The 20,127-nt window shown below is 30.6% G+C and overlaps 1 protein-coding gene across 1 annotated transcript in view; it reads left to right on the forward strand.

Moving 5' to 3' along the window:
* Positions 1 to 20,127, forward strand: part of LOC143246722 (proteasome inhibitor PI31 subunit-like) — a 37,709-nt gene continuing 17,582 nt past the window's right edge. Inside the window, exons 1-4 of the mRNA XM_076493812.1 lie at positions 1 to 81; positions 197 to 362; positions 5,666 to 5,821; positions 13,558 to 13,637. Coding sequence (XP_076349927.1) covers positions 222 to 362; positions 5,666 to 5,821; positions 13,558 to 13,637 — 377 coding nt within the window. The 5' untranslated portion in view covers positions 1 to 81; positions 197 to 221. The remainder of the gene's footprint in view (positions 82 to 196; positions 363 to 5,665; positions 5,822 to 13,557; positions 13,638 to 20,127) is intronic.

Below are 20,127 nucleotides of genomic sequence, written 5' to 3' on the forward strand. Positions count from 1 at the left end.
GGTGGCACTCAGGTAATCGTTAGATTGTGTTAAAAATACATTGATGCTTTTTAGTCCTGGTGTTGAAATTAAATAAAACTCGTATGTATATAAACTTTTGACAACATTATATTTATTTAAGACCTGTTTTTACTAATGCTGTAAAGGTTGTGTTAAATTTAAGATTTTATTCTTTTGTGGACTCTGTTTTATTTAGGAAAGTAACCGAAAATTTATGAAACATGTCAAGTGTATTACCAGGATTTGAAATTCTTCATCATCAAGTGTCTTCCAGTTTGACAAGTAAAGAAGATGCCTTAGTTTCTGTAATTCATTGGATTCTAATTAGCGATGGGATGAAATGTCATGGTATAGGAGATGAGGTAACAACTTAATTTTCATGTTTATTTTAAATCGAAATTAACTACAAGCAGAATACTTTACCACAGTCTTTATTTAGTTTATGTGACTGGTATTACTATTACTAGACTTCATTGAAATCTGCTGTTAATTGTGGTCTGTGAAATATACTTGCAGATATACAAGTAACTAAATTTCACAAACTTAGAACAGCTCTTTGCTGATTACAACTTCTTTTGAAGAATTATAAACAGCAAAACACAACAGAATTTTACTCACTATGTTGTTCAATTATAATTTTATTTGAAGTTTCAAGCTATACATTATGATTTGGAACAGCTCATTCTAATAATGAAATTCAGTATTTCAATGGGTGCAAACAAGTAATGAAAAAATATATGTATGCATGTCAGTTTATTTTAATTGTTAAGGTAAATGCTATTGCAAATGATGTTGAGCTTTCTGTAGAGTTTCTTCTTGATTGTAGAAGTGGTTGTATTCAACATGATCTCCTAACCACTTCAGAAAATTAATATGATTTGAAACTGTTAACTTCTCTCAAACAGTTTTCTTAATTAATGCCATATAATTCGTTGAGAAAAAAACAAAAATCTGATGTCCTAGTTGTCGTTATCCATTGTGTTGTGGTCTAACACATTAACACTGGTCTCTGATTCATGGAAGTACTGAATGTATTTATTTCTTTTCCTTCCATGGGTTGAATTGTCAAGTAATTTAACTTTCATGAGTAACATCTGATGTTAATTTTTCTTTCTTTGTTAATACTTTTGTTTTGGTTTGTCAGCTTCTGGTGTTAACCAGTTAGCTTTTAGCTTAACATGTAAATTAAAGAAATATTGCACGTTACACTGTTTATTCCAGTATCATTGTTTGTAGGGTTAGCTCAATTTAGGTGACATATTTTCTTTATTGAAACATACTTGTATAGACACATGATATTCTGAGACATCTACTTATTATACCGTATCTTCAGTGTTTGACTTCATGAGAAACTCATGACTAGTGCTACTGATATCCTATCTGTTGAATGCTGTAACCTTTCTAGCTCAGAATGTCCACAGAGGAAGTCTAATAATGTTGGTCATTATTAGTCATTTGTTTATGTCTTCTTTTTTTATATAAAAATAAATACCCTTCATTTAGGTTTGAATTTTCATTTAAAGAATACATTTCGATTCTTCAGGATTTTCTTACTATAATAGTGTTTACAGAAAACACTGACTAAGTCAGTCAGATACCGTGTTCATCAAATATCTATATTACCTGACAGTACATAACTAAAAACTTACAAAAATAATCTCATACTCATAATATGACATTTACACAACTCTCAAGTAGTTGATCTTGGAAAGAGTGAGATTCTTTGATGACAGGTAAGCACGAGGCAGTCATCTGTGTGTCTGGAGGGGGCTCCATAACCCCTCAACTTGAGTTTTTAATTGATTAAAAAATATTTTTGACATAGTTGCATCAGATGCATGAGATTTATGTATCACAGTATGTAAATGTAACAGTCTCATGCTGAGTGCGTGACATTTGACAGGTCTGCATTTTGTTCTTATCAGAAATAGACAATTGCATTATTTGATTGGCTGAGTTTAGGTAGGAATCATAATTGTTTTCACATTGAACGTTGAGTTGGGTGTAGCCCTGTGGTTGGTGTGCTGAATGGAGGATCCATAGTTAGCATCACATTGTCACAGAATAACACTATACATCTTGGGAAAATGGATCCATAATAAAAGTACTCTATAATTGCCACTAATCAAATAAAGTAATCTAAGAATTGATGGTGCATGTTGTTAACTAGTGGTCAGATTGAACTAGTGAAATAAACAATCTAAGAATTGATGGTACATGTTAACTAGTGGTCAGATCCAACTAATGAAATAAAGTAATCTAAGAATTGATGGTGCATGTTGTTAACTAGTGGCCAGATCCAACTAATGAAATAAAGTAATCTAAGAATTCATGGTGCATGTTGTTAACTAGTGGTCAGATCCAACTAATGAAATAAAGTAATCTAAGAATTGATGGTGCATGTTGTTAACTAGTGGTCAGATCCAACTAATGAAATAAAGTAATCTAAGAATTGATGGTGCATGTTGTTAACTAGTGGTCAGATCCAACTAATGAAATAAAGTAATCTAAGAATTGATGGTGCATGTTGTTAACTAGTGGTCAGATCCAACTAATGAAATAAAGTAATCTAAGAATTGATGGTGCATGTTGTTAACTAGTGGTCAGATCCAACTAATGAAATAAAGTAATCTAAGAATTGATGGTGCATGTTGTTAACTAGTGGTCAGATCCAACTAATGAAATAAAGTAATCTAAGAATTGATGGTGCATGTTGTTAACTAGTGGTCAGATCCAACTAATGAAATAAAGTAATCTAAGAATTGATGGTGCATGTTGTTAACTAGTGGTCAGATCCAACTAATGAAATAAAGTAATCTAAGAATTGATGGTGCATGTTGTTAACTAGTGGTCAGATCCAACTAATGAAATAAAGTAATCTAAGAATTGATGGTGCATGTTGTTAACTAGTGGTCAGATCCAACTAATGAAATAAAGTAATCTAAGAATTGATGGTGCATGTTGTTAACTAGTGGTCAGATCCAACTAATGAAATAAAGTAATCTAAGAATTGATGGTGCATGTTGTTAACTAGTGGTCAGATCCAACTAATGAAATAAAGTAATCTAAGAATTGATGGTGCATGTTGTTAACTAGTGGTCAGATCCAACTAATGAAATAAAGTAATCTAAGAATTGATGGTGCATGTTGTTAACTAGTGGTCAGATCCAACTAATGAAATAAAGTAATCTAAGAATTGATGGTGCATGTTGTTAACTAGTGGTCAGATCCAACTAATGAAATAAAGTAATCTAAGAATTGATGGTGCATGTTGTTAACTAGTGGTCAGATCCAACTAATGAAATAAAGTAATCTAAGAATTGATGGTGCATGTTGTTAACTAGTGGTCAGATCCAACTAATGAAATAAAGTAATCTAAGAATTGATGGTGCATGTTGTTAACTAGTGGTCAGATCCAACTAATGAAATAAAGTAATCTAAGAATTGATGGTGCATGTTGTTAACTAGTGGTCAGATCCAACTAATGAAATAAAGTAATCTAAGAATTGATGGTGCATGTTGTTAACTAGTGGTCAGATCCAACTAATGAAATAAAGTAATCTAAGAATTGATGGTGCATGTTGTTAACTAGTGGTCAGATCCAACAAATGAAATAAAGTAATCTAAGAATTGATGGTGCATGTTGTTAACTAGTGGTCAGATCCAACAAATGAAATAAAGTAATCTAAGAATTGATGGTGCATGTTGTTAACTAGTGGTCAGATCCAACAAATGAAATAAAGTAATCTAAGAATTGATGGTGCATGTTGTTAACTAGTGGTCAGATCCAACTAATGAAATAAAGTAATCTAAGAATTGATGGTGCATGTTGTTAACTAGTGGTCAGATCCAACTAATGAAATAAAGTAATCTAAGAATTGATGGTGCATGTTGTTAACTAGTGGTCAGATCCAACTAATGAAATAAAGTAATCTAAGAATTGATGGTGCATGTTGTTAACTAGTGGTCAGATCCAACAAATGAAATAAAGTAATCTAAGAATTGATGGTGCATGTTGTTAACTAGTGGTCAGATCCAACAAATGAAATAAAGTAATCTAAGAATTGATGGTGCATGTTGTTAACTAGTGGTCAGATCCAACTAATGAAATAAAGTAATCTAAGAATTGATGGTGCATGTTGTTAACTAGTGGTCAGATCCAACAAATGAAATAAAGTAATCTAAGAATTGATGGTGCATGTTGTTAACTAGTGGTCAGATCCAACAAATGAAATAAAGTAATCTAAGAATTGATGGTGCATGTTGTTAACTAGTGGTCAGATCGAACTAGTGAAATAAACAATCTAAGAATTGATGGTGCATGTTGTTAACTAGTGGTCAGATCCAACTAATGAAATAGAGTAATCTAAGAATTGATGGTGCATGTTGTTAACTAGTGGTCAGATCCAACTAATGAAATAAAGTAATCTAAGAACTCATGGTACGTGTTGTTAACTAGTGGTCAGATCCAGCAAATGAAATAAAGTAATCTAAGAATTGATGGTGCATGTTGTTAACTAGTGGCCAGATCCAACTAATGAAATAAAGTAATCTAAGAATTCATGGTGCATGTTGCTAACTAGTGGTCAGATCCAACTAATGAAATAAAGTAATCTAAGAATTAATGGTGCATGTTGCTAACTAGTGGTCAGATCCAACTAATGAAATAAAGTAATCTAAGAATTGATGGTGCATGTTGTTAACTAGTGGTCAGATCCAACTAATGAAATAAAGTAATCTAAGGATTCATGGTGCATGTTGCTAACTAGTGGTCAGATCCAACTAATGAAATAAAGTAATCTAAGAATTAATGGTGCATGTTGCTAACTAGTGGTCAGATCCAACTAATGAAATAAAGTAATCTAAGAATTGATGGTGCATGTTGTTAACTAGTGGTCAGATCCAACTAATGAAATAAAGTAATCTAAGAACTCATGGTATGTGTTGTTAACTAGTGGTCAGTATTATAAGAATGTTTCTTGTTATATAATATACTTGTTGAGCATTTACATTACCAATGGCCAACTATGTTGTAAGAATGGTTCCTGATAAATAATATACACTTCAATAAACATATCTCTTGCCATAGAATTTCCACAGGATGAAGATGTTCATTTTCATGGTTACTCTAAGACAAGTATAACCATTTCCATGGTTGTTGAAACAAATTGGAGATAAATAAATCCTTAATATACTCAATGTTCCATCAAGGGTTAGATATCTACAGCTGTGTGAATTTTTACTGTAGGTTGTTTTAGTAATGATTTCTAATCTCCAGCATGCCCTTCTGCCCCTTAAATTCAAGTAGTAATTGTCCTGATTATCCTGTGATAACGATGGTCGTTTTCATTACTAACTTGTCACCATAGTATCCATATATTTGGTGACAGATTATTGATTCTACAATGACATTTAAAATAAGAATAAAAATGATTTGTGGTTGACTGTATATGCTGTCTAGACAGTAATTTTAAAATAATAACTCTGTTATATCTATGGTAGATGATGTTATGATAAAAATAATAAAATGGATATTATTTTAAATATATGGTTGAGCTGCAAATTGTGGTTAATATGTACAGTAGATCTAATTTTGTCTGTTATAAATAAATAAATTTAAACATGCTGTTAAATTTGCTACACAGAATGTTTTGTTAATCCATAGTGGCCAAGTCATGAAGATAATGTATCGGAACTCTTACCACCGAACTGGAACAGTAACCAAGAAGTGTATTTACTAAGATACAGGAATAAGTCCAGACTGGGATCTTTTTTGTTGAAGGTTATTAAGGTTGGTCCTTCGATTCTGATAAACCTTGTGGTAAGTTTGTTTGTACATTTTCAAGCTATTTCTTTACTATGTGAATATATCTCAATGGTTTAAATTCTGTGTGTAATTGGAGATACAACATATTGAAAGATATCATGATACTGTATTTTGAACATTGCATTCAGTTGCAGGTGAAAGTTCACTTGAGATTCCATCATAAACTGGTGTCCAAAATGGTAAATTTATTTTCATTGTTTTCTTTACATATGAAGCTTCAAAATCAAAGGATAAAATAGTATAGTATCTAGTGAATAATATATTACATATTTAAATGTGGAATTAAAGCTACAAAGTAACACACCAAGGGAGGGAATATGATAAGATAAAAAGGAAGAAAGTGAGTTGTGTCACTTAGAAATGTTACTGTTGAAGTATCTATAACACTACAATTCTGGAAACTGGTGAGTAGCACTCCAGCATATATGACTGTATGCTAGGTATTGTAGAATTTCAGTTTCTTTTGTCACAGAATCTCAGAAATCAAGATATGTTGATTCCTGTTAGGTATGGAACCTTTCAACTCCATGGCAAGATTGGTTTTTCTTTTTGGGTTCTTTACATATTTATTTTCTAAAAATATGTTCGGGTTCCACCTCTCACCACATCCCAGTTATTTGTTACTGTATGAGCTATGTGGCATAGCTAGCGACGACAAGGGGGTACATCGGTCCCCCTTCACGGCATAGGGGGTGGGAGGATGCCAAATTGATGTTACATAATTAGGAATTATGGCTTACATTTTGTCACAAGGGGGTGCGAAAAATGACTTCGTTTCCGGGCACTGAAAACCCTAGCTACACAACTGTATGTGGTGATTCATGTTTTTCTCAAAGTTGTAAAAACAATAATGAACTCAGAGTAAAATAAGTTTTGTTTAGATTGAAAAGTTATAAAAATATTTTCTATCTTGAATACAAACACCCATCTTAGGACACCTAACATGACCATATGATGAGAGTTTCTTGAATACAAACACCCCATCTTAGGACACCTAACATGACCATAAGGTGAGAGTTTCTTGAATACAAACACCCCATCTTAGGACACCTAACATGACCATGAGATGAGAGTTCCTTGAATACAAACACCCCATCTTAGAACACCTAACATGACCATAAGGTGAGAGTTTCTTGAATACAAACACCCCATCTTAGGACACCTAACATGACCATGAGGTGAGAGTTCCTTGAATACAAACACCCCATCTTAGGACACCTAACATGACCATGAGGTGAGAGTTCCTTGAATACAAACAACCCATCTTAGGACACCTAACATGACCATGAGATGAGAGTTCCTTGAATACAAACACCCCATCTTAGGACACCTAACATGACCATGAGGTGAGAGTTCCTTGAATACAAACACCCCATCTTAGGACACCTAACATGACCATGAGATGAGAGTTCCTTGAATACAAACACCCCATCTTAGGACACCTAACATGACCATGAGATGAGAGTTCCTTGAATACAAACACCCCATCTTAGGACACCTAACATGACCATGAGATGAGAGTTTCTTGAATACAAACACCCCATCTTAGGACACCTAACATGACCATAAGGTGAGAGTTTCTTGAATACAAACACCCCATCTTAGGACACCTAACATGACCATAAGGTGAGAGTTTCTTGAATACAAACACCCCATCTTAGGACACCTAACATGACCATAAGGTGAGAGTTTCTTGAATACAAACACCCCATCTTAGGACACCTAACATGACCATAAGGTGAGAGTTTCTTGAATACAAACACCCCATCTTAGGACACCTAACATGACCATAAGGTGAGAGTTTCTTGAATACAAACACCCCATCTTAGGACACCTAACATGACCATAAGGTGAGAGTTTCTTGAATACAAACACCCCATCTTAGGACACCTAACATGACCATAAGGTGAGAGTTTCTTGAATACAAACACCCCATCTTAGGACACCTGACATGACCATGAGATGAGAGTTTCTTGAATACAAACACCCCATCTTAGGACACCTAACATGACCATAAGGTGAGAGTTTTTTGAATACAAACACCCCATCTTAGGACACCTAACATGACCATAAGGTGAGAGTTCCTTGAATACAAACACCCCATCTTAGGACACCTAACATGACCATAAGGTGAGAGTTCCTTGAATACAAACACCCCATCTTAGGACACCTAACATGACCATAAGGTGAGAGTTCCTTGAATACAAACACCCCATCTTAGGACACCTAACATGACCATAAGGTGAGAGTTCCTTGAATACAAACACCCCATCTTAGGACACCTAACATGACCATAAGGTGAGAGTTCCTTGAATACAAACACCCCATCTTAGGACACCTAACATGACCATGAGATGAGAGTTCCTTGAATTAAACACCCATCTTAGGACACCTAACATGACCATGAGATGAGAGTTCCTTGAATACAAACACCCCATCTTAGGATATTTAACATGACCATGAGATGAGAGTTCCTTATTAACCAAACCCCCTCAGAATAGGATTTCATGGGTACTATTTTCTGTGTTCCATCTTCCATTATATTTTTGTTCCTTTGTATAGAAATTCTTATATCAGGTCATTCCATAAGTAATGTCTGAAAATTTAATAAGAAAGCACATCATCATTTATGTCTTTGTAGAAGGCTTTAATGACTACAATATGTAGTAAGATGTGCATACAAACGTTCAGACAAATAAAAGAAACTAACTCAACTCCACTTTTTCACATCATTAATCAAATAAACCCTCATGAAGATGGATGTGTCTGAGGAGCACATTAGGCATGTAAGGCTTTTTGAGTTTTAAAAAAGGCAATAGTGTGGTAAAAACTAGACAAAACATTCAAGATGTTTATGGTGCAGAGTCTCTTAATGAAAGAAAATGTGGAAGGTGGTTTCAGATGTTCAGATTAAGTGACTACAGCTTAAATGATGCGACACGTTCAGGTCATCCTGTCGAGTTTAATGATGATTTTCTGCTGGCTGCACTTGATGAATATTGTGCTGTACCAGTTGAAGAACTAGCACAGAAACTCAACTCAACAGTTCACCATCATCTGCAACAGCTTGTGAAGGTGTCAAAACTCGGAAAATGGGTCCCCCATGATTTGACAGAAGCCAACCTTAGAACAAGAGTAGACATTTGCACTTCTCTGCATTCTCGTGAACGTAACTCATCTTTTTTGGGCAGGTTAGTGACTGAAGATGAAAAATGGACATATTATAAAAATGTTAAGTGCTGCAGACAATGGCTCAGTGCAGGTAAACTGGTTAAAGCGCAGCCTAAAATGGACTGCCACCCTAGGAAAGTCTTGTTAAGCATTTGTGGAATATTGTTGGTGTGATCCACTTTGAGTTGTTGGCACTCAATGTAATGATTACATCAGACTTCTATTGTCAACAGTTAGAGCACTTGAATGTTGCACTGAGAGAAAAGAGGCCTGCTTTGATCAATCATAAGTGTTGTGTTACACCAGGATAATGTACGGTCCAATACAGCAAGGATCACATCTGTAAATATTGAAGAGCTAAACTGGGAAAAACTTCCACATCCACCTTATTTTTCATGTGGTTACTGTGTGATAGGTCACTGACTTCAAAATAATGGTATGTATGCAACATGGGTCCAAGTGGATACTGTGCGATGGGTCACTGACTTCAAAACAATGGTACGTATGCAACATGGGTTCAAGTGGATACTATGTGATAGGTCACTGACTTCAAAGTAATGGTATGTATGCAACATGGGTTCAAGTGGATACTGTGTGATTGGTCACTGACTCCAAAATAATATGTATGCAACATGGGTTCAAGTGGATACTGTGTGATTGGTCACTGACTCCAAAATAATATGTATGCAAAATGGATTCATATGGTTACTGTGTGATTGGTCACTGACTTCAAAATAATGGTACGTATGCAACATGGGTTCAAGTGGATACTGTGTGATGGGTCACTGACTTCAAAATAATAGTATGTATGCAACATGGGTTCAAATGGATACTGTGTGATTGGTCACTGACTTCAAAATAATGGTATGTATGCAACATGGATTCATGTGGTTACTGTGTGATAAGTCACTGACTTCAAAATAATGGTACGTATGCAACATGGGTTCAAGTGGATACTGTATGATTGGTCACTGACTTCAAAATAATGGTACACATGCAACATGGATTCATGCGGCTACTGTGTGATAAGTCACTGACTCCAAAATAATGGTATGTATGCAACATGGGTACAAGTGGATACTGTGTGATTGGTCACTGACTTCAAAATAGTGGTACGTATGCAACATGGATTCATGTGGTTACTGTGTGATAAGTCACTGACTTCAAAATAATGGTATGTATGCAACATGGGTTCAAGTGGATACTGTGTGATTGGTCACTGACTTCAAAATAATGGTATGTATGCAACATGGGTTCAAGTGGATACTGTGTGATTAGTCACTGACTCCAAAATAATATGTATGCAACATGGATTCATATGGTTACTGTGTGATTGGTCACTGACTTCAAAATAATGGTACGTATGAAACATGGGTTCAAGTGGATATTGTGTGATTAGTCACTGACTCCAAAATAATATGTATGCAACATGGATTCATGTGGTTACTGTGTGATAAGTCACTGACTTCAAAATAATGGTATGTATGCAACATGGGTTCAAGTGTACCAAACAGTAATGTACCTTAGAGTACATTATTTATATATATGTATCAAACAGTAGTACACCCTAGAGTACATTATATATGTACCAAACAGTAATGTACCCTAGAGTACATTACATGTATATATACTGAACAGTAATGCACCTCAGAGTATATTCTGTTTTCCAAACACTAACATACCATAAAGTACATTTTATATATACTTACCAAACAGTAATGTACCTTAGAGTACAAGTATTTCTTATATATGTCAAAAGGTAATGTACTCTTTAGTAGATGTAGAGTACTTGTATTTCACATATATGTCAAAAGGTAACATATCCTACAAGTATTTTACTGTTTATCATATTGTAATATACCCTAGAATATTATGTACATATTTTAGTGTGTCATGAGACTGTATTATGTAACATAAAGCAGAATGTTCTCTACATAAATAACTGTGGTATGTCCCAGATAAGGATATTTAACTGTATAACAGACTGAGGTGTGTTCTGTGGTAAAGGTATTTAACTGTATACCACATTTTGATGTGTTCTAAGGTAATTGTTTTGAATTTCGCGCAAAGCTACTCAAGGGCTATCTGTGCATGTTCTAAGATAAAGATATTTAACTGTATACCACATTGTGGTGTGTTCTAAGATATTTAACTGTATACCACACTGTGGTCTGTTCTAAGATATTTAACTGTATACCACACTGTGTTATGTTCTAAGATATTTAACTGTATACCACATTCTGGTATGTTCTAAGATATTTAACTGTATACCACACTGTGGTCTGTTCTAAGATAGTTAACTGTATACCACACTGTGTTATGTTCTAAGATATTTAACTGTATACCACATTCTGGTATGTTCTAAGATATTTAACTATACCACATTCTGGTGTGTTCTAAGATATTTAACTGTATACCACATTCTGGTGTGTTCTAAGATATTTAACTGTATACCACATTCTGGTGTGTTCTAAGATATTTAACTGTATACCACATTCTGGTGTGTTCTAAGATATTTAACTGTATACCACATTCTGGTGTGTTCTAAGATATTTAACTGTATACCACACTGTGGCATGTTCTAAGATATTTAAATGTATACCACATTCTTGTGTGTTCTAAGATATTTAACTGTATACCACATTCTGGTGTGTTCTAAGATATTTAACTGTATACCACACTGTGGTGTGTTCTAAGATATTTAACTGTATACCACACTGTGGTGTGTTCTAAGATATTTAACTGTATACCACACTGTGGTGTGTTCTAAGATATTTAACTGTATACCACACTGTGGTCTGTTCTAAGATATTTAACTGTATACCACACTGTGGTCTGTTCTAAGATATTTAACTGTATACCACATTCTGGCGTGTTCTAAGATATTTAACTGTATACCACACTGTGGTATATTCTAAGATATTTAACTGTATACCACATTCTGGTGTGTTCTAAGATATTTAACTGTATACCACATTCTGGTGTGTTCTAAGATATTTAACTGTATACCACATTCTGGTGTGTTCTAAGATATTTAACTGTATACCACACTGTGGTATGTTCTAAGATATTTAACTGTATACCACACTGTGGTATGTTCTAAGATATTTAACTGTATACCACACTGTGGTATGTTCTAAGATATTTAACTGTATACCACACTGTGGTATGTTCTAAGATATTTAACTGTATACCACATTCTGGTGTGTTCTAAGATATTTAACTGTATACCACATTCTGGTGTGTTCTAAGATATTTAACTGTATACCACATTCTGGTGTGTTCTAAGATATTTAACTGTATACCACATTCTGGTGTGTTCTAAGATATTTAACTGTATACCACATTCTGGTGTGTTCTAAGATATTTAACTGTATACCACATTCTGGTGTGTTCTAATATATTTAACTGTATACCACATTCTGGTGTGTTCTAAGATATTTAACTGTATACCACACTGTGGCATGTTCTAAGATATTTAAATGTATACCACATTCTTGTGTGTTCTAAGATATTTAACTGTATACCACATTCTGGTGTGTTCTAAGATATTTAACTGTATACCACATTCTGGTGTGTTCTAAGATATTTAACTGTATACCACACTGTGGTATATTCTAAGATATTTAACTGTATACCACATTCTGGTGTGTTCTAAGATATTTAACTGTATACCACATTCTGGTGTGTTCTAAGATATTTAACTGTATACCACATTCTGGTGTGTTCTAAGATATTTAACTGTATACCACACTGTGGTGTGTTCTAAGATATTTAACTGTATACCACACTGTGGTATGTTCTAAGATATTTAACTGTATACCACACTGTGGTGTGTTCTAAGATATTTAACTGTATACCACACTGTGGTGTGTTCTAAGATATTTAACTGTATACCACACTGTGGTGTGTTCTAAGATATTTAACTGTATACCACATTCTGGTGTGTTCTAAGATATTTAACTGTATACCACACTGTGGTATGCTCTAAGATATTTAACTGTATACCACATTCTGGTGTGTTATAAGATATTTAACTGTATACCACACTGTGGTATGTTCTAAGATATTTAACTGTATACCACACTGTGGTATGTTATAAGATATTTAACCGTATACCACACTGTGGTATGTTCTAAGATATTTAACCGTATACCACACTGTGGTATGTTATAAGATATTTAACCGTATACCACACTGTGGTATGTTCTAAGATATTTAACTGTATACCACATTCTGGTATGTTTTTTTGGTAATTATACCTTTTTATTAAAGATAGTGACTTTCAGTTTTTAATAGATTAAAAAACAGGCTTTGTGTCCAAACAAGTGAAGTACATTTCTCCAGCACTGATGACAGTTTATGGATTTCTTTAACCAATTTGTACCCTGTGCTGGTCTGAAAATAAAACAATTCAAAACTGTAGTTCCATTCTGTTCTATTTGTATCTAACAAAACAAAAATTTGCTTCATTAGATAGGTTTTGAAGTCATACATAGTGTATTTTAACAAGCAAGTAAAGTATGGTTGTTAATAAATTGCACAATAATCTGTTTTAGAACATGGAAAAGGAAAAAGCTGGCGGGATTTTGGTTAAAACTGACGATTATGTGACTGATTCTTTCAGGGATTTTAAGAGGTATCTAAAACATTTTGAGATATCTTGTACAAGACTGGAACTATGTTGTAAACATTTTAATACCTTACTAATGAAATGTTGCTGAGATGAAATATATAGTAAGCAGATACACAATACAGTTCAAAGTAAGTTAGAGTGAAGCCTTTACAGACAATAATGGACCAAAACCAAATTTAAATGGAAACATTTCATAAGTACATTAAAGTAAAGATGACAGCGAATCAGATGTAGTAAAGATGACAGCCAATCAGATGTTAAAACTAGGTTTGTTATTGTTCCAGTAGTGTAGGTTTTAGACTATGATATATACATATCTTTACTGAAGAAAGTTCATATCTCTACAATGTGTTATTGTAGACTTTAAATTATATAGAAAGCCCAGTTTATATTCATGTAAAATTGTTGTGTTTGTGTAAGAAAATCAGCTTCCAGTGTTCTTCAGTATCTCAGTGTACATTAATTGAGTGATGTAGTTTACCTATATATGTAATTATCTAAAGTCAGTGTTTATTTTACCTGGTATCACAAGTCTACTGAATATAACATTAACAGAGTACCTATATATGTAATTATCTAAAGTCAGTGTTTATTTAACCCAGTGTGACAAGTCTACTGAATATACTGATATAACATTAACAGTTGTATGGTCTAATAAATTCAGTGGTTGTAACCTGTACAACCAAACATACGTTGCTAGGTTACATCCAATTAATAATTGTTTTATTGTGATCTCATATCGTACATATGTTGCTAGGTTACATCCAATTAATAATTGTTCTATTGTGATCTCATATCGTACACACTCCGTGTGTACACTCAAATCTTTTAAACTGATTGATTACTCGTGACCCCCTTAAATTGGAATTAAAAATTTTTATATAAGATTTTGACGATAGTTTTATATCTTCATCTTACATCCAGAATGAAACCTTTTAAGAAATAGAAATGTTCAATTACTGATTCTTTTTAACTTCAAACGTCTTAGATCATGATGTAATCTATGTCTGTTTATCACTTCAAACGTCTTAGATCATGATGTAATCTGTCTGTTTATCACTTCATGAACTGTTTTTGATATTTTGTTAATAACATTAGTTATTTCCTATATAACTGTTATATCAGTGTATGATTGTTTAAAGTGAATAACATTAGTTATTTCCTATATAACTGTTATATCAGTGTACGATTGTTTAAAGTGAATAACTTTAGTTATTTCCTATATAACTGTTATATCAGTGTTATATGATTGTTTAAAGTGAATAACTTTAGTTATTTCCTATATAACTGTTATATCAGTGTTATATGATTGTTTAAAGTGAATAACATTAGTTATTTCCTATATAACTGTTATATCAGTGTATGATTGTTTAAAGTGAATAACTTTAGTTATTTCCTATATAACTGTTATATCAGTGTTATATGATTGTTTAAAGTGAATAACTTTAGTTATTTCCTATATAACTGTTATATAAGTGTTATATGATTGTTTAAAGTGAATAACATTAGTTATCTCCTATATAACTGTTATATCAGTGTATGATTGTTTAAAGTGAATAACTTTAGTTATTTCCTATATAACTGTTATATCAGTGTTATATGATTGTTTAAAGTGAATAACATTAGTTATTTCCTATATAACTGTTATATCAGTGTTATATGATTGTTTAAAGTGAATAACATTAGTTATTTCCTATATAACTGTTATATCAGTGTATGATTGTTTAAAGTGAATAACATTAGTTATTTCCTATAAAACTGTTATATCAGTGTTATATGATTGTTTAAAGTGAATAACATTAGTTATTTCCTATATAACTGTTATATCAGTGTTATATGATTGTTTAAAGTGAATAACATTAGTTATTTCCTATATAACTGTTATATCAGTGTTATATGATTGTTTAAAGTGAATAACATTAGTTATTTCCTATATAACTGTTATATCAGTGTTATATGATTGTTTAAAGTGAATAACATTAGTTATCTCCTATATAACTGTTATATCAGTGTTATATGATTGTTTAAAGTGAATAACATTAGTTATCTCCTATATAACTGTTATATCAGTGTTATATGATTGTTTAAAGTGAATAACATTAGTTATTTCCTATATAACTGTTATATCAGTGTATGATTGTTTAAAGTGAATAACATTAGTTATTTCCTATATAACTGTTATATCAGTGTTATATGATTGTTTAAAGTGAATAACATTAGTTATTTCCTATATAACTGTTATATCAGTGTTATATGATTGTTTAAAGTGAATAACTTTAGTTATTTCCTATATAACTGTTATATCAGTGTTATATGATTGTTTAAAGTGAATAACATTAGTTATTTCCTATATAACTGTTATATCAGTGTTATATGATTGTTTAAAGTGAATAACATTAGTTATTTCCTATATAACTGTTATATCAGTGTTATATGATTGTTTAAAGTGAATAACATTAGTTATCTCCTATATAACTGTTATATCAGTGTTATATGATTGTTTAAAGTGAATAACATTAGTTATTTCCTATATAACTGTTATATCAGTGTTATATGATTGTTTAAAGTGAATAACATTAGTTATTTCCTATATAACTGTTATATCAGTGTATGATTGTTTAAAGTGAATAACATTAGTTATTTCCTATAAAACTGTTATATCAGTGTTATATGATTGTTTAAAGTGAATAACATTAGTTATTTCCTATATAACTGTTATATCAGTGTTATATGATTGTTTAAAGTGAATAACATTAGTTTTTTCCTATATAACTGTTATATCAGTGTATGATTGTTTAAAGTGAATAACATTAGTTATTTCCTGTATAACTGTTATATCAGTGTTATATGATTGTTTAAAGTGAATAACATTAGTTATTTCCTGTATAACTGTTATATCAGTGTTATATGATTGTTTAAAGTGAATAACATTAGTTATTTCCTGTATAACTGTTATATCAGTGTTATATGATTGTTTAAAGTGAATAACATTAGTTATTTCCTATATAACTGTTATATCAGTGTATGATTGTTTAAAGTGAATAACATTAGTTATTTCCTGTATAACTGTTATATCAGTGTTATATGATTGTTTAAAGTGAATAACATTAGTTATTTCCTATATAACTGTTATATCAGTGTTATATGATTGTTTAAAGTGAATAACATTAGTTATTTCCTATATAACTGTTATATCAGTGTATGATTGTTTAAAGTGAATAACATTAGTTATTTCCTATATAACTGTTATGTCAGTGTTATATGATTGTTTAAAGTGAATGACATTAGTTATTTCCTATATAACTGTTATATCAGTGTTATATGATTGTTTAAAGTGAATAACATTAGTTATTTCCTATATAACTGTTATATCAGTGTATGATTGTTTAAAGTGAATAACATTAGTTATTTCCTATATAACTGTTATATCAGTGTTATATGATTGTTTAAAGTGAATAACATTAGTTATCTCCTATATAACTGTTATATCAGTGTATGATTGTTTAAAGTGAATAACATTAGTTATTTCCTATATAACTGTTATATCAGTGTTATATGATTGTTTAAAGTGAATAACATTAGTTATTTCCTATATAACTGTTATATCAGTGTTATATGATTGTTTAAAGTGAATAACATTAGTTATTTCCTATATAACTGTTATATCAGTGTATGATTGTTTAAAGTGAATAACATTAGTTATTTCCTATAAAACTGTTATATCAGTGTTATATGATTGTTTAAAGTGAATAACATTAGTTATTTCCTATAAAACTGTTATATCAGTGTTATATGATTGTTTAAAGTGAATAACTTTAGTTATTTCCTATATAACTGTTATATCAGTGTTATATGATTGTTTAAAGTGAATAACATTAGTTATTTCCTATATAACTGTTATATCAGTGTTATATGATTGTTTAAAGTGAATAACATTAGTTATTTCCTATATAACTGTTATATCAGTGTTATATGATTGTTTAAAGTGAATAACTTTAGTTATTTCCTATATAACTGTTATATCAGTGTTATATGATTGTTTAAAGTGAATAACATTAGTTATTTCCTATATAACTGTTATATCAGTGTTATATGATTGTTTAAAGTGAATAACATTAGTTATTTCCTATATAACTGTTATATCAGTGTATGATTGTTTAAAGTGAATAACATTAGTTATTTCCTATAAAACTGTTATATCAGTGTTATATGATTGTTTAAAGTGAATAACATTAGTTATTTCCTATAAAACTGTTATATCAGTGTTATATGATTGTTTAAAGTGAATAACTTTAGTTATTTCCTATATAACTGTTATATCAGTGTTATATGATTGTTTAAAGTGAATAACATTAGTTATTTCCTATATAACTGTTATATCAGTGTTATATGATTGTTTAAAGTGAATAACTTTAGTTATTTCCTATATAACTGTTATATCAGTGTTATATGATTGTTTAAAGTGAATAACATTAGTTATTTCCTATATAACTGTTATATCAGTGTTATATGATTGTTTAAAGTGAATAACATTAGTTATTTCCTATATAACTGTTATATCAGTGTTATATGATTGTTTAAAGTGAATAACATTAGTTATTTCCTATATAACTGTTATATCAGTGTTATATGATTGTTTAAAGTGAATAACATTAGTTATTTTCTATATAACTGTTATATCAGTGTTATATGATTGTTTAAAGTGAATAACATTAGTTATTTCCTATATAACTGTTATATCAGTGTTATATGATTGTTTAAAGTGAATAACATTAGTTATTTCCTATATAACTGTTATATCAGTGTTATATGATTGTTTAAAGTGAATAACATTAGTTATTTCCTATATAACTGTTATATCAGTGTTATATGATTGTTTAAAGTGAATAACATTAGTTATTTCCTATATAACTGTTATATCAGTGTTATATGATTGTTTAAAGTGAATAACATTAGTTATTTCCTATATAACTGTTATATCAGTGTTATATGATTGTTTAAAGTGAATAACATTAGTTATTTCCTATATAACTGTTATATCAGTGTATGATTGTTTAAAGTGAATAACATTAGTTATTTCCTATATAACTGTTATATCAGTGTTATATGATTGTTTAAAGTGAATAACATTAGTTATTTCCTATATAACTGTTATATCAGTGTTATATGATTGTTTAAAGTGAATAACATTAGTTATTTCCTATATAACTGTTATATCAGTGTTATATGATTGTTTAAAGTGAATAACATTAGTTATTTCCTATATAACTGTTATATCAGTGTTATATGATTGTTTAAAGTGAATAACTTTAGTTATTTCCTATATAACTGTTATATCAGTGTTATATGATTGTTTAAAGTGAATAACATTAGTTATTTCCTATATAACTGTTATATCAGTGTATGATTGTTTAAAGTGAATAACATTAGTTATTTCCTATAAAACCGTTATATCAGTGTTATATGATTGTTTAAAGTGAATAACATTAGTTATTTCCTATATAACTGTTATATCAGTGTTATATGATTGTTTAAAGTGAATAACATTAGTTATTTCCTATATAACTGTTATATCAGTGTATGATTGTTTAAAGTGAATAACATTAGTTATTTCCTATAAAACTGTTATATCAGTGTTATATGATTGTTTAAAGTGAATAACATTAGTTATTTCCTATATAACTGTTATATCAGTGTTATATGATTGTTTAAAGTGAATAACATTAGTTATTTCCTATATAACTGTTATATCAGTGTTATATGATTGTTTAAAGTGAATAACATTAGTTATTTCCTATATAACTGTTATATCAGTGTTATATGATTGTTTAAAGTGAATAACATTAGTTATTTCCTATATAACTGTTATATCAGTGTTATATGATTGTTTAAAGTGAATAACATTAGTTATTTTCTATATAACTGTTATATCAGTGTTATATGATTGTTTAAAGTGAATAACATTAGTTATTTCCTATATAACTGTTATATCAGTGTTATATGATTGTTTAAAGTGAATAACATTAGTTATTTCCTATATAACTGTTATATCAGTGTTATATGATTGTTTAAAGTGAATAACATTAGTTATTTCCTATATAACTGTTATATCAGTGTTATATGATTGTTTAAAGTGAATAACATTAGTTATTTCCTATATAACTGTTATATCAGTGTTATATGATTGTTTAAAGTGAATAACATTAGTTATTTCCTATATAACTGTTATATCAGTGTTATATGATTGTTTAAAGTGAATAACATTAGTTATTTCCTATATAACTGTTATATCAGTGTTATATGATTGTTTAAAGTGAATAACATTAGTTATTTCCTATATAACTGTTATATCAGTGTTATATGATTGTTTAAAGTGAATAACATTAGTTATTTCCTATATAACTGTTATATCAGTGTTATATGATTGTTTAAAGTGAATAACATTAGTTATTTCCTATATAACTGTTATATCAGTGTATGATTGTTTAAAGTG

Source organism: Tachypleus tridentatus, chromosome 3 (assembly GCF_004210375.1).
Source record: "Tachypleus tridentatus isolate NWPU-2018 chromosome 3, ASM421037v1, whole genome shotgun sequence".
Taxonomy (NCBI): domain Eukaryota; kingdom Metazoa; phylum Arthropoda; class Merostomata; order Xiphosura; family Limulidae; genus Tachypleus; species Tachypleus tridentatus.